This window comes from Pecten maximus, unplaced genomic scaffold, assembly GCF_902652985.1.
Source record: "Pecten maximus unplaced genomic scaffold, xPecMax1.1, whole genome shotgun sequence".
Taxonomy (NCBI): Eukaryota; Metazoa; Mollusca; class Bivalvia; order Pectinida; family Pectinidae; genus Pecten; species Pecten maximus.
This window is the reverse complement of record NW_022979151.1, coordinates 3,194-18,678: the sequence shown is the minus strand read 5'-3', so window position 1 is coordinate 18,678 and position 15,485 is coordinate 3,194. Positions and strand designations below refer to the sequence as shown.

The window sequence follows — 15,485 nt, the reverse complement described above, 5'->3', positions numbered from 1 at the left end:
ACAAGCGAAATTTGAGGCATCCAATCGCCATGTATAAAGATGTACTATTCAATTCAGGGCTCCGTGGGGCTACAAACAGAGGCTTCCGTGTGGTAGATAACCGTATGGTTACATATGCACACGATCGAAACGGCTTTAGTAATTATTATCCCAAAAGGAAAGTCCTAGCATGTGGCATACGCACAGAGCCTCTAGATATAACTCTCTAACTTGTTAACATATTCATTTATCTGTTCTAGAAACGACACCCATATCGCTTCTTCGACTGACATGTGAACAACTTGACCAGCGCATGAAATACCTCATTAAACAAATAATGATTTCAATAGATACTTTCAGTTTCAACTATATGGTGTATTACTTGTGTAACGAGGACCAGAAAACATTAATGGGGGATTTGGAAAACAAAATCTATCCACAAGCTGTAGCTATATTTAGGAAATGTTATCCCGAATATTATCACATCTTCCATGCTGTAAAAAATACGTTCAAGTGTGCACTTTTCGAAACACCAAACATCAAAGTTTTCTATCTTTTGGAATATTGTATTCCGAGTGAACTGTTCACTGACCGCGGTATTAAACGGATATTGAGGGTTCTAGCAAGAAATATTCCTTGTGCAGACAATATTGATATTGACGAGTCTGAAAGACTTGTAGATCAACACTATTATCATTATATTCTAGAATCATGCTCAGCTCCAGCATCTGAAGACGAATACGTAGATTACCTTTTGGATAAAATATTATAGTTACGTATTGTTAGTATTTCATTTTTTATTGTACACTACAAAGTAAGAAAATTATATATGTATCTTGTTTAATATTTGTATTCGGTGGATGTTCCCATTGTCGTCTGAAAAGAGTTTTTGCCTAGCATCGCAAAATATATATATATATATCATGTCGTATAGGTGTATAATAATAATATACATAGATAAATGCATATATTTGTAGTTTAGTGAATAGTACATATTTAGTTATAAGTAGCTCCTAAAAAAAAGTTTAGCGTATGAAAGGTATAGTGGTAGCGCATGAGAGAGCGAGATCGAGATCGAGGAGGAGGGGGAGGGGAGGGGGGGAGGGGGTGGGGGTAGGTAGGTGGAGTCCGAGGTGGACATGCGCAACGGGTCAAACTACAGGTCAGCTACAAGGCAGATGACAGCGATGGCGTTGATAGCAACACTTTTTCTACTCGTCGGTGGGACGTTCGCAGATCCATTTCCACAGAAATGTACACCAAAAGGAGACATCCTTGCATGTCCGGGGAATGTCTTTGTAGCTGCCTCCTCGGACATCCTCGAAGTGACATGGATAACCTTCGAAAGACTGACGTTTTTCAATTTGACCCGTGACCAGGCTCCAAACGTCACCTTCATAGGAGTGTCGAGAACAAACCTAAACTGTTCGGTGTTCGAAGGGTTCCCGATTGTTTTCCTAAACAGCATCCCATGCGAAGTAAGTTGTTGTTGTTGTTTTAATTATTATTAACATTTATCGGCGAGACGTGGTTGATCCATTTTAAATGAATAACATCATTTCATGTTATTGAAATATGTTTTATAATGGTGAGAGTCTTAATTTTTTTTAATTTTCTCTTTTATTTATCTTGACTTAAGCTGAAGTCTTATGTAGACGTGGGTGGGATAATAATTTTAAAAGTACAAATATATATAAAAAAAAAATAGATAAATATTTTTTATGCATTCAATTATATACTTTCAGTTCAATTTAACGACGACGGCGGAAACTACATCGACTGTAACAAGTGGAACAAGAAAGGTACGATTTATTTTTAAGACTTACGTATTTAATGAAATGATCATCGTTCCTTTTAGCTTTCAATCATTACGCAACGTCTCAGTGCGACTGCCGGAGCGATGGTCATTGTACACAAACCGACTATCTAAGATAAAAGCTAAGCCGATTACGTTTGATCTCCACTGTGTGTATTTGGGCGCTAGATATTGCTGTGTACTGATAAATAATTTCGAAAGTAGATAACAATAAATAAATTAATAAATACATGAGAAAAACATACTCGTAATTAAAAGGATCATCGTTATAATTTATTTTAATTTTGAAATTTCAGGTTACCCAGACCACTGTGAAAACGACCTCTACCGTTGTGACAAGGAGGACATTTAAAACGAGAACGGTACATACCGTTTATCTGATCTTTACAATCGTTACATAACATTTAGTAGCTGACCGATGGTCGGTGTATAGATCTATAAAGTTCCCTAAGGCTTAGTTAAGCCCCGCCCACTGCGGTTCTAGCATCGGTGGTCTGTTAAGATGGAAACGTCGATAACATCCTGATTCTGCTATTAAATTTGAAATATCATATACCAAAATGGAGAATGACTAACATGCTTTCTCCTGGTAGTTTTATTTTGTTTGTAACAAAAGTTATCAACTCACCTGTAATTTTTTTTAAGTCAGAGACTGGTACATGTACTGTACGGATAAAAGCTAAGCCGATTACGTTTGATGTCCACTGTCCGGTCCTGTGTATTCGGGCGCGAGCTATTTCTGATAGATAGATTCGATCTATTTATTTATTTCCAGCCCTTTCCTAATCCGAAAACATGGAGACCTACTACAACCACCACCGTCACCACCGGTCACGATAATTCGACCAACGACACATGGCCGGATATAACGTCATCGCCCGTCCCTCGGGAATTGTTCACGACGACGACGACGACAACGACTTCTACAACCGACTCTCTGCTAAACTCCAGGATCAGAGGTTAGTTCAGAACATTAGATGTTTAGAAAATTAAAATCCCTTGATAACAGTCTATTACAAGTCGATTAAAGATGCTAATCGCCGACAAAGCAATATGGTCGATTGAAAACTAGAATAGGCAGTTACTAGTATATAATTTGATACAACAACAAAAGTTACAAACTTTGTGATATTACCACCCTTCAAAAGTTTCAACTGCAAAAAAAAAAAATGATAATAATTTTGTGCGTCCCGACAAAATTCCTCCTCTCTATCTTGTATTTGAAAGTATCAGTTAAGTTCCAGCAATTTTACGGACTTTGTTAATATTTTTCGTCTGATGCCTTAATTTGATACATTTCTGTATAATGGGTGTTAGTTTTGTCCATTTCTGTGACAAGCAGTATTTACGCTTTAAGATAAATTAAATATTAGTCGGTTTATTATACTACACGTAGTACTATAAAATATTATTTTAATTATTTTTTTTTTCAGTCTTAAGCATCATTATTGCGGTTCTGGTGACGGTGGTGATTGTTCTCGGGGTACTGCTCACCCTTCGCCGCGGATGCGGCAAAGTCTGCAGGAGAAGAAGGAAGCCATCAAAACTTAAACCTCTGCCTCCTGCTGAAACCCTATACGGGAACGCCTTTTCGATAGACGACGAGGAAGAGTGTGTTGGTTCAAGTTCAATGGAACTGCAGGAATCTCCCCGAAGACGCCACCGCAAAGAAAAGAAAAATTGACTGACCGTGTTAGTTTTGAGATTTTCTGTGTGCACGTGTATGACGTATCTAGATACCGAAACAGTTTTGTAGATTTCATCTGAATGTGTAGACAATGCATCAGTTAAAATGTATGTATGTATGTATGTATCTGAATGTATCAGTTAAAACGTAGGTGTAGATGCTGTATCAGTCAAAATGTATGTATGTACATGTATATTGTATCAGTTAAATTTTATGTATGTATGGTGTATCTGAGTCTGTAGATACTGTGTCAGTTAAACTGTATGTATGGTGTACGTATGATGTATCTAAATGTGTAGATATCATGACAGTTTGTAGGTATAGGTTTGATGTATCTGAATGTCTTTGTGTGTAGATGATACTTGAAAGCGCGTTGGTTTCAAAGTGCAAAGATACTGTATGTATCTGTACAAATCTGTATGCGTATCTGAGTTTGAAGATACAAATAGGTTTGTGTGTGTTTGTGTGAGTGTGTGTTTGTGTGAGGGTTTGTGTGTGTGTGTGTGTTTGTGACTAAATGATATACACGTATTAACGATAATAAAATTTAAGAAAAACCAAATATATATGCTGTTATTTATTTATTTTTCCTCTTCTATAGAGAAAATTCTCAGAGATAAGTCTCAGTTATGGAGACACTAGTCTAAGTTATGGAGACACTGTAACTCAGTTATGGAGACACTGTAACTCAGTTATGGAGACACTGTAACTCAGTTATGGAGACACTGTAACTCAGTTATGGAGACACTAGTCTAAGTTATGGAGACACTGTAACTCAGTTATGGAGACACTGTAACTCAGTTATGGAGACACTGTAACTCAGTTATGGAGACACTGTAACTCAGTTATGGAGACACTGTAACTCAGTTATGGAGACACTGTAACTCAGTTATGGAGACACTGTAACTCAGTTATGGAGACACTGTAACTCAGTTATGGAGACACTAGTCTAAGTTATGGAGACACTGTAACTCAGTTATGGAGACACTGTAACTCAGTTATGGAGACACTGTAACTCAGTTATGGAGACACTAGTCTAAGTTATGGAGACACTGTAACTCAGTTATGGAGACACTAGTCTAAGTTATGGAGACACTGTAACTCAGTTATTGAGACACTGTAACTCAGTTATGGAGACACTAGTCTAAGTTATGGAGACACTGTAAATCAGTTATGGAGACACTGTAACTCAGTTATGGAGACACTAGTCTAAGTTATGGAGACACTGTAACTCAGTTATGGAGACACTGTAACTCAGTTATGGAGACACTGTAACTCAGTTATGGAGACACTGTAACTCAGTTATGGAGACACTGTAACTCAGTTATGGAGACACTGTAACTCAGTTATGGAGACACTAGTCTAAGTTATGGAGACACTGTAAATCAGTTATGGAGACACTGTAACTCAGTTATGGAGACACTAGTCTAAGTTATGGAGACACTGTAACTCAGTTATGGAGACACTGTAACTCAGTTATGGAGACACTAGTCTAAGTTATGGAGACACTGTAACTCAGTTATGGAGACACTAGTCTAAGTCATGGAGACACTAGTCTAAGTTATGGAGACACTGTAAATCAGTTATGGAGACACTGTAACTCAGTTATGGAGACACTAGTCTAAGTTATGGAGACACTGTAACTCAGTTATGGAGACACTGTAACTCAGTTATGGAGACACTGTAACTCAGTTATGGAGACACTGTAAATCAGTTATGGAGACACTGTAACTCAGTTATGGAGACACTAGTCTAAGTTATGGAGACACTGTAACTCAGTTATGGAGACACTGTAACTCAGTTATGGAGACACTGTAACTCAGTTATGGAGACACTGTAACTCAGTTATGGAGACACTAGTCTAAGTTATGGAGACACTAGTCTAAGTTATGGAGACACTGTAACTCAGTTATGGAGACACTGTAACTCAGTTATGGAGACACTGTAACTCAGTTATGGAGACACTGTAACTCAGTTATGGAGACACTGTAACTCAGTTATGGAGACACTAGTCTAAGTTATGGAGACACTGTAAATCAGTTATGGAGACACTGTAAATCAGTTATGGAGACACTGTAACTCAGTTATGGAGACACTGTAACTCAGTTATGGAGACACTAGTCTAAGTTATGGAGACACTGTAACTCAGTTATGGAGACTCTAGTCTAAGTTATGGAGACACTGTAACTCAGTTATGGAGACACTAGTCTAAGTTATGGAGACACTGTAACTCAGTTATGGAGACACTGTAAATCAGTTATGGAGACACTAGTCTCAGTTATGGAGACACTGTAACTCAGTTATGGAGACACTGTAACTCAGTTATGGAGACACTAGTCTAAGTTATGGAGACACTGTAAATCAGTTATGGAGACACTGTAAATCAGTTATGGAGACACTGTAACTCAGTTATGGAGACACTAGTCTAAGTTATGGAGACACTGTAACTCAGTTATGGAGACACTGTAACTCAGTTATGGAGACACTGTAACTCAGTTATGGAGACACTAGTCTAAGTTATGGAGACACTGTAACTCAGTTATGGAGACACTGTAACTCAGTTATGGAGACACTGTAACTCAGTTATGGAGACACTGTAAATCAGTTATGGAGACACTGTAACTCAGTTATGGAGACACTGTAACTCAGTTATGGAGACACTAGTCTCAGTTATGGAGACACTGTAACTCAGTTATGGAGACACTAGTCTAAGTTATGGAGACACTGTAACTCAGTTATGGAGACACTGTAACTCAGTTATGGAGACACTAGTCTCAGTTATGGAGACACTGTAACTCAGTTATGGAGACACTAGTCTCAGTTATGGAGACACTGTAAATCAGTTATGGAGACACTGTAACTCAGTTATGGAGACACTAACTCAGTTATGGAGACACTGTAACTCAGTTATGGAGACACTGTAACTCAGTTATGGAGACACTAGTCTAAGTTATGGAGACACTAGTCTAAGTTATGGAGACACTGTAACTCAGTTATGGAGACACTGTAACTCAGTTATGGAGACACTGTAACTCAGTTATGGAGACACTGTAACTCAGTTATGGAGACACTAGTCTAAGTTATGGAGACACTGTAAATCAGTTATGGAGACACTGTAAATCAGTTATGGAGACACTGTAACTCAGTTATGGAGACACTGTAACTCAGTTATGGAGACACTAGTCTAAGTTATGGAGACACTGTAACTCAGTTATGGAGACACTAGTCTAAGTTATGGAGACACTGTAACTCAGTTATGGAGACACTGTAAATCAGTTATGGAGACACTAGTCTCAGTTATGGAGACACTGTAACTCAGTTATGGAGACACTGTAAATCAGTTATGGAGACACTGTAACTCAGTTATGGAGACACTGTAACTCAGTTATGGAGACACTAGTCTCAGTTATGGAGACACTGTAACTCAGTTATGGAGACACTAGTCTAAGTCATGGAGACACTGTAACTCAGTTATGGAGACACTAGTCTAAGTTATGGAGACACTGTAAATCAGTTATGGAGACACTAGTCTAAGTCATGGAGACATTTAAATGCCGTCTCAGTTATGGAGACTCTCAATTATTACACACGGGAATCCTGTCCATCGGAGACTCGGGGGGTGAGTTTCCGACGAAAGAGACTTAGGGGCTAAGTCTTTTAGGGAGAGAAAAAAAAAGATCACATATATATATATATATATAATAGACAGAGAGTATCATTTAATCCAGTTCATAGGCACCACGCGTTCTCCCGGAGGAGAGTATGACACATCTTTTACGGTCTTTGTCACTATTTTCTTTTTAGGTTCCTTCTCTGTCTTCTCAAGCGTCTCCTTTCTTTCTTTCATCCTCTCGTAACGCTCCTTCGGAATGATAACGTATTCGGTTGCCATTTATAACACTTTCCAATTTCGGTAGCAGAGGTTTCAAGGCCTTGCCTATAACGGCACCGGCACGTTGTAAAATCCTTTTTTTATCGGACAAGGAAGAATTCCTCTCCGCGAGACGCAATAGTATCCTTTTATGTCTCCTCAGACGTCGAAGGTACTGGGGAGAGGGCGGCAGTTTCGGGTTATAAACAATGTTTCTGATGATTTCGCAAAATGCACGAGTCTGAGATACAGTGAGCGATTCTAGCATTCGCTTCCGCTGAGCGGCGTGTGTCCTAGCAAGCAGCGTCACGAAGTTCCAATTCGATTTAAGATTTTTGCTCATACTAGCCGGTCAGGTGGCTGCTGATTTCGCGGCACATACACTGTCGGCACTTCACCCGGAAACACTTCGGTGCGCAAGTTGGTGGGCGTCCTAGGCGACAGGTCCACGACTAGGTATCCATACGCTTTATCCTCCACTGCCTTTTTATAACTGTCGGTGAAGTACGACGCGTTTTTAGGGAAGAGCTGCCGGGCGAGTGCGGACAATTGAAAGGCGTCACGCTGATTATTAAAGAGCACCATATAATGAGCATTTAGATTTATGCTTCTCGCGTACTTGCCAGGCGGGAACACGTTTTGAGACAGGTAAACCACGGTGATGTTGCTATGGTGAACACCGACCGTGAATAATTCCAAACAATCTCTATCTTCTACGATTCTAAATATTAGGTCGTCCAAAACTAGAAGTAAAGACCTACCGCCAGCGCTCCACGACTCGATCTGCTGTTTGTGCGGTAGACTATGAAAGAAGATTACATCGGGTCGGTCCGCTTCTAATCGCTCTAGAGCCGGCTGCCATTGGGAATAGGCATATATCACCCTTTCCGGGGGAGGAGACAATACGCCACGCTCTATGTTATCTATTAATCGACGCGTGAATGTGGTCTTACCACTCTGCGTCGGCCCGCTAACGTAGATAGAACAAGGGGTGAGAAACGGAAGTGGACAGGCACTCATTATGGACGTTCAATGGAAAGGGCGTAACAAGGTGGTCTGTGTTATAGACGAAGGGCTCAGTGTCAGCATATCGCGACGTAAAACGCGATGCTGGATCAAACTCAGGAAGGGCAAACGCGACTTATCCCTGTCTCCAGAGACACTCTCGCAGCTTTGCGACTTAAAGGAAGTCATTCTGGTGTCGTGCGCCTTCGTCGAACATGGCCGACGTCGATAGATACCTCGCTGACAAATATTTTGACTGGTCGAATCCCAGGGCATTCCGAAGTCCCGAGCAGTTGTATCGCCTAGTTAGGAGGGAGGGGAAACATCGCATAGGTCTCCGGAGGATAAGACATTGGTTACAGAGACAGGAACCCTACAGCCTAAACCGACCTGTACGTCGGCGCTTCCGTCGCCAGCAAATACTTACCGCCGGGCTAAACAAGGAGTGGGATTGCGACTTGATGGATGTGTCGAACCTCAGTGCCGACAACAGGGACGTGAGGTTCCTACTGATATGCATCGACGACTTTAGTCAATATCTGATGGTCGCCCCGCTAAAGAACAAAACGGCCGATTCCGTGATAGCGGGATTCGATAAGGTGCTCGGGGAACGGACGATGGTCAAGGTCAGAACAGACCGAGGAGCGGAATTCTGCTCCCGGAAGTTGGAGGCGTACTTCCGCCGTAAGGGGATAGAACACTTCGTCACGGACAATGAGGTTAAAGCAGCGGTAGCGGAAAGGGTGATAAAGACGATAAGAAACGGTCTCTTCCGCTACATGAACCATAAGCAGACCCACCAATACCTGGACGTTCTCCCCGAGATCGTCAAGAGCTACAACCAGACTCCGCATTCCGCGTTGCACGGGATGGCGCCTGCAGACGTCACAGAGGAGAACGAAGCCGAGGTCATGCTGAAACTCTACTATCCCCAGACAAAGAAGAGGAAGACAACACGTGTTAAAAAAGAAGTAAAAAAACCAAAACTCCGATCGGTATTTAAGTTCAAGGTTGGCGACGCAGTGAGGATTTCACACCTGAGGCAAGCTTTCACGAGAACATTCCACGAGACCTTTACTGGGGAGATATTTACGATAGCTGCTCGGTTTTACAAACAAAACATTCCAATCTATAAACTAAAGGATTACAATGGACGGGAGATTAGCGGGACGGTGTACGAGAGCGAGCTACAGAGAGTTATTGACCCGGAAAGTTTACAATACCGCATAGAACGCGTCCTGAAGAAGAGGTTACGTAACAGGAAGAAACAGTTACTCGTTAAGTGGATGGGTTGGCCGAGCGATTATAATAGCTTGATAGATGCCGATGCGGTGAGAGACATATGATATGATATATGGATTTTTACGTCGTCGCGTCAAGCGACGATAGCTTGTCCCGTCATCCGTCAAACATGCCTCATTGCTTCACCGCCGAGCTTAAAACTCCCGTGCGATTTGATGAATACACATGGTGTGCCGGTCTGTGCGAGATCGACATAGGAGATCAGATTGACACGCCCCTTTACGTGTATAGCGATCTGATCGGATCGGTATTCGTGGCGGGAGACCAGAAGCCATTGCTAAGACGCATTCGGGCGGAACAGACAGAACAGGTCGTGTTTTCCTCGCCGTATTACATACCGGTGGTAATAAAGGACACTCGCTCGGTTGACTTCACAATTAGGACGAGCGATGGAACACTCGCGACATTCCTAAAACAACCCGTCACTGTGACTCTGCATTTCAAGCCTAGATACTACCTGAGATGACCGTATATTTGCCGGACGTGGAGAAGTGGACTCGATTCTTTGTGAAATCCGCTTCCGATTCTAGCTTGCAGCGACGCAGTGGCGGCGTCGGACGTCCTGCACGTGCTTCCATAGTGCCCTTGAAACGACGAGACGAAATACGTATAGTTTCCCCCGTCCAACAGACGGTCGAACAAGCCAAATCGGAGCTCAGACAAGAGGCCCCTCAGGGGAAACGGAAATCAGCGACGCGTGTTCCGCGCCAGAAGAGAAGAAAGACTAATTTTTCGTGATGCAGGACGAAGGACTTCCGTCGGAGCTGATGCTTTTCTCCCTTCCACCGACGCAGGCCGCGGTGGAGAAGCTATACTACGTGGACTGCAGACCCATCTCCCAGATCAGCGGTAGCGGTCCTGTCGAGTTTCACATTTCCGGACAGAGCAGCGATTATATAGCACTCGACAGGAGCGTATTGTATGTGAAGGCACGCATCGTCAAACAGGACGGCACGCCCCTCTCCGCCAAGGAACAGACTGGTTACGTCAACCTGCCGCTCCAGACTCTTTGGGGTCAGGTCGAGGTTTCATTGCAAGGGAAGCTACTGTCGCTGAATTCGGGTAATTACGCATATAAGGCGTATATACAAACACTCTTGAACTACGGGATAAGTTCTAAAAGAGGCCAGCTCACCTCTCAACTCTACTACCAGGACACGCCCGGGAGTATGGACGAGACAGATCCGGACGGTGCTAATAGCGGACTATTCGAGCGGAACGAGTTCAGTAAGAACAGCGCTACGGTCGACATGTTGGGCAGACTGTGCGAGGACGTCTGTCATCTCAATCGATACATATTGAACGGAGTCGATCTCGACATTAAACTCTATAGAAATAGGACTCCGTTCGTATTGATGTCGGGGGTCCAGAACCCGGATTACAGGATCGAGCTACAGGATGTCATGTTCCGTCTATGTCGTGTTCAGGTCAACGCAGGCGTGCTCGTCAGGCACAACAAAGCCCTAGAGGTGTCTCCGGCCAAATACCCTTTTACAAGCTCTAATGTCAAGGTCGCCACGATACCCGCAAATTAGTCGACATTTATCTGGGACAATATATTGTCTAAGTAGATCAAGGCAAACTACCCTCAAAGGTCATTATGGGATTGGTGGCGGGCGATGCCTATACAGGTTCATACACTAGGAATCCATTCAACTTTCAGTCCTACGGTGCATCGAGCGTTGGGTTGTTTGTAAACAACGTCAGTGTACCGTATCGACCCCACAAATTGGAGTTCGCCAACAAAGCCCAGTGCTACGTCACGGCCTTCTTGTCGCCGACAAGGCCGACCTCGATACGGACAATGCCCTCGACCGTGACGACTGGTCGCGTGGCTTTGCTTTGTACGGCTTTCAGTTGACTCCGACCTTTGGCGAGGACGAGCACCTGTCTCCGAGTCAAAACGCGGACGTTAGACTGGAGATAGCCTTTTCCAATACGCTAACGGAGACTGTCTCCTGCATATTGTACTCTGAATTCGACGACGTCTTTGAAATAGACCAGACTCGTAACGTCATAGTAATTTCCAAGTGAACGATTCGCATCAACACGAAATATTCGCAATTCAGGGACGTTCGTGGTTAGATTTAGATACGTGTATAGATAATATTTTATAAAACACCACGAAAGTCCTGTGCACTGCGAATATTTTGTGTTGTTTTCTTATATGACAAAACAAACAAAGATGTTTTTAGTTCATGCTCGTTTAATATTGTATATGATTTCCCGAATAAAGATTGTACAGCTTTGAAATGATTTTTATTTTTTTTAACATACAAATGTACAAACAAACGAGTCTATTGTCTAATAACAAAATCCCATTCTTCCACAGGGCTTGTCATTGTCGCCTTTATTTCTTCGTCTGAGGTCTCCTTTAGACTTAGTAGTTCTCCCCAGATTTTAACTTCCACTTTTGTGTCCGTTAGCATCAGTGCTTTACGCAAAATGGTCACCTTATTGTCCATTTCCTTTAACCTCCCACACCGAAATAAAGTACAAAAAAAGTATGGGAAAAAAGTACTAAAAAAGCATAGAAAAAGTATGTTTTTTTTGACTCAATTTGGAACCGATATTCCAACACGGTTCCAAATTGAGTCAAAAAAAGTACTAAAGTACAAAAAAAGTCTAACAAAAGTATACCTTTAGTACATTTTATTGTTTTCATTAAGTACAGAAAAAGCACAAATATAGTACAGAAAAAGTACATTAAAAGTACAATAATAGTATAAAGTGCACAGGGCCAAATTGATGGTGTACTTTTTTTGTGCTTTTATACTTTTTTAGTACTTTTACAGGTAAGTCCATAAAGTACAAAAAAAGTACAAAAGTACAAAAAAAGTATGAAAATGGTACAGAAAAAGCAGGAAATTAGTACTGAAAAAGTAGGAAAATAGTACCAATAAGGTAGGAAATTAGTACTGAAAAAGTAGTGGAAAAGTAGGAAAAAAGTACTAGAAAAGTAGGAAAATAGTACTAAAAAAGCAGGAAATTTGTACTGAAAAAGTATCAAAAAAGTAGGAAAATGGTATTGAAAAGAAGGAAATTAGGACTGAAAAAGTAGGAAAAAAGTACCAATAAGGTAGGAAATTAGTACTGAAAAAGTAGTGGAAAAGTAGGAAAAAAGTACTAGAAAAGTAGGAAAATAGTACTAAAAAAGTAGGAAATTTGTACTGAAAAAGTATAAAAAAAGTACTGAAAAAGTAGGAAAAAATTACCAAAAAAAGGGACTTAATTTAATGGTGTAGGAAATTAGTTCTGAAAATATAGGAGATAAGCTTAAATGAGAATACTGCATGCTTAAACAATACATACATCAGTCCCATTCCTAAGAGAAATGCACAATTGTATCAAGTGAAAACAAACATTGAAATACAAGATTAGTTATCCAATCACAATTCCACTGAGTATAATTTCATGCCATAGCAAAGTCTTGATCTAATAAGCTCGAAATTTGTTTAAGGGTGAGGTTAAGGATTTACAGATGGACATCTATGTATAAGGGCAATAACTTTTGATAAATTATTCTAATATTTTTTTCAAGCAGGAAAACACAATTTTATATCATGTGTATGTAGGAGATCCAGACAAAAAAATATACTACAAGTGTATTCTAAATAAAAAGGGCAATAACATTTGTAAAAATTGTTGAATCATAATTCCTCTTGAGGAAACACAACAAAAAAATGTAAATAAAAAACAATGCATAAATGCATACTGAATACAATGAAGTATGGTATATGCATAATGTTGCTTGCTTAAACTGGTCAATTCCAAGTAAGTGTGAATTCGAAAAATAAAATGTCTGATTCTCTTCATTCCTTTTTTGCTTTATGCGAATCATTGCCCTCAATTCGGACCACAATACAATATCTTCAAGCTTTCCGTCACTTCAGAATGTACTGCATAGTCTGTTGGAGGAAAGAGAAAATTTTAAAATATTTTTTATATCAAAACTTAGAATAATTGTGAAGATTTGTTCAATATAAAAATGTAGATAATTTTCCTTATATATGCACCTGATCACTTTACTGTCATTTATTACATGCATGTCTGCTTGGAAGTCTTTTTATCAAGAAAAGCTAGCCACAGGTATACAAGTTTAAAGCTACAACATAAAACTTTTAATTATAAGGATAAGTACTAATCAAGCTACTCCAGAATTCTCTGACAGTTTGTTTCATCTTAAATTATGCAACTAACTATCAAAATACTCCAAAACACAGATTTTTTTTTATTCAATCATTTCTTGAGATCATTTTTTTGTGAATTGATCATGATCATGACATACAACAAATTTTCAATGGATTTTATTGACTTCGTTTTTGAATGTATTTTCTTCAAATTCCATATACTATAGTAGACAATTATTAGCTCATTTACCGATATTTTTACATATATTCCCTAAAATAGATATACACATGTTGCCCGAAATGTGACGTTACTTTCGTTCTTATATTCTAACTTAAAAATGTCATTGCTATTTTTTTTGAAATTTTATGCAATATCTCTTGAAATCAACTACAAAAAATTCTGTAAATATTATCAGATGAATAAGCAAATAATTCTTTACATGTAAGTGAAATTTCAATAAATTCCATTGAAAAACGAAGTCATAAAAATTACTTGGAAATTTGTCAAAATGCATGAAATATGTAGTAAAGATATTACGAATTTACCGTTACGTGACAGAAATAAAAATGCAATATAACTACGTCCAGAGACCTATATAGTATATAGGTCTCTGCTACGTCGAAGTTCGTCAATAAAGAAATAAAATTCTTCTTGTTCTAAATATTTGGGTGCTATCAATCAGGATGCTTATAAAATCCCAGGCGTATGGTAGCATAAATCTGTAAATTGAATACTTACGATTGAAACACACGTGGATCTAGCAGTTCTTTGTTAATTAAACTCGGGTCGTGTAAACTGTAATCGGTGATGAATTCATTATGAAAACCCTGAAACACGAAGTAATCAAGTATTAATATTAACATGTGTAGGCCCCTATTCACCTATATGATGTGAAACGATGTAGGAACGTGCAGAAGACGAAATAGATTTAAATAATAAAATTGTAAACTTACCTGGTCGCGATATCTGTGATATTTTCGGGTGAAAATGAGCATTTGTCGCCAAAAACAACAAGAAAGCTGATAGCTGATATTCTTTGGCCACTTACTGACAGATAGTCGATCTTCTTCAGTTAGGCAAGAAAATGAATTTCGTTTTTAGGCTATTCTATATCAAAATCGTGTTTGTTTATGTTTCTTCCGTAGATAAACATCCGGTGAAATTCAAACATGGCTATCAGACTTCCCGCTAAAATCTCGCTGTTTGTTGCATCATGGGATAAAAAAAAGTTTTGTCGGAGATCTACTGTATCGATTTCATTCTTTTATTACTTGTTTTTTTATATTCTACTTCCTTAACCTCTATTGTTTCATACTTTTGGTATTACTACTTCAGCATTTAAAGCTTGCACATTGCAAAAAATGATCGCACGAAGCGAACTCGTCAAATCTCGGTAGATTCCGTAAACCGAAGTAAACAAACGAGATCACGGCCCCGAGGTCATAGGTGAACCGACCGATGGTAATCTGACACAGGTATAAGCCTCGTCAGTACCTGTTATGTAATCCGGATGTTTTGTTTAAATGAGGGTAGGCACCTGTGATCTGATCGTAGTGAAAGGCAGTCAAGCTTGACAATATAAATTGTTATAATTAACGCCGCGGGCATAAGACTTAGTCTAAGAGGGGCAATATGTGTACAGGTGAGACGGGAGGTACACAGGTAACTCCAATAAACAATAAAGCTAGGTATGA

At 39.9% G+C, this 15,485-nt stretch overlaps 4 protein-coding genes and 1 long non-coding RNA gene across 5 annotated transcripts; 4 read left to right on the top strand and 1 right to left on the bottom strand.

The window, feature by feature from the left end:
- Positions 1 to 1,080: 1,080 nt before the first annotated feature.
- LOC117318252 lies at positions 1,081 to 2,234 on the top strand. Its single transcript, XM_033873259.1, has 3 exons — positions 1,081 to 1,457; positions 1,725 to 1,781; positions 2,092 to 2,234. The coding sequence occupies exons 1-3, from the start codon at positions 1,119 to 1,121 to the stop codon at positions 2,194 to 2,196; spliced, it is 501 nt and encodes a 166-aa protein (XP_033729150.1). The 5' UTR covers positions 1,081 to 1,118; the 3' UTR covers positions 2,197 to 2,234.
- Positions 2,235 to 2,240: 6 nt separating this feature from the next.
- On the top strand, positions 2,241 to 4,134 carry LOC117318251. Its single transcript, XM_033873258.1, has 2 exons — positions 2,241 to 2,754; positions 3,229 to 4,134. The coding sequence occupies exons 1-2, from the start codon at positions 2,493 to 2,495 to the stop codon at positions 3,477 to 3,479; spliced, it is 513 nt and encodes a 170-aa protein (XP_033729149.1). The 5' UTR covers positions 2,241 to 2,492; the 3' UTR covers positions 3,480 to 4,134.
- Positions 4,135 to 8,573: 4,439 nt separating this feature from the next.
- Positions 8,574 to 9,704, top strand: LOC117318244. The gene has a single exon (XM_033873252.1). It carries the CDS (start codon positions 8,574 to 8,576, stop codon positions 9,702 to 9,704), a length of 1,131 nt encoding a protein of 376 aa, XP_033729143.1.
- A 693-nt stretch (positions 9,705 to 10,397) lies between these two features.
- On the top strand, positions 10,398 to 11,195 carry LOC117318243 (uncharacterized protein F54H12.2-like). The gene has a single exon (XM_033873251.1). It carries the CDS (start codon positions 10,398 to 10,400, stop codon positions 11,193 to 11,195), a length of 798 nt encoding a protein of 265 aa, XP_033729142.1.
- A 2,291-nt stretch (positions 11,196 to 13,486) lies between these two features.
- LOC117318254 lies at positions 13,487 to 14,613 on the bottom strand. Its single transcript, XR_004530317.1, has 2 exons — positions 14,530 to 14,613; positions 13,487 to 13,568 (listed from the first exon to the last, which is right to left on the bottom strand). It is a non-coding gene; the product is annotated as an uncharacterized LOC117318254 (long non-coding RNA).
- Between the last annotated feature and the right edge of the window lie 872 nt (positions 14,614 to 15,485).

Coding starts and splice junctions, on each gene's coding strand:
- LOC117318252 (XM_033873259.1), top strand. CDS start 1,119: ATGCGCAACGGGTCAAACTACAGGTCAGCTACAAGGCAGATGACAGCG. Junction 1,458..1,724: donor TAAACAGCATCCCATGCGAA/GTAAGTTGTTGT, acceptor ATATACTTTCAG/TTCAATTTAACGACGACGGC. Junction 1,782..2,091: donor TAACAAGTGGAACAAGAAAG/GTACGATTTATT, acceptor TTGAAATTTCAG/GTTACCCAGACCACTGTGAA.
- LOC117318251 (XM_033873258.1), top strand. CDS start 2,493: ATGTCCACTGTCCGGTCCTGTGTATTCGGGCGCGAGCTATTTCTGATA. Junction 2,755..3,228: donor GCTAAACTCCAGGATCAGAG/GTTAGTTCAGAA, acceptor TTTTTTTTTCAG/TCTTAAGCATCATTATTGCG.
- LOC117318244 (XM_033873252.1), top strand. CDS start 8,574: ATGGCCGACGTCGATAGATACCTCGCTGACAAATATTTTGACTGGTCG.
- LOC117318243 (XM_033873251.1), top strand. CDS start 10,398: ATGCAGGACGAAGGACTTCCGTCGGAGCTGATGCTTTTCTCCCTTCCA.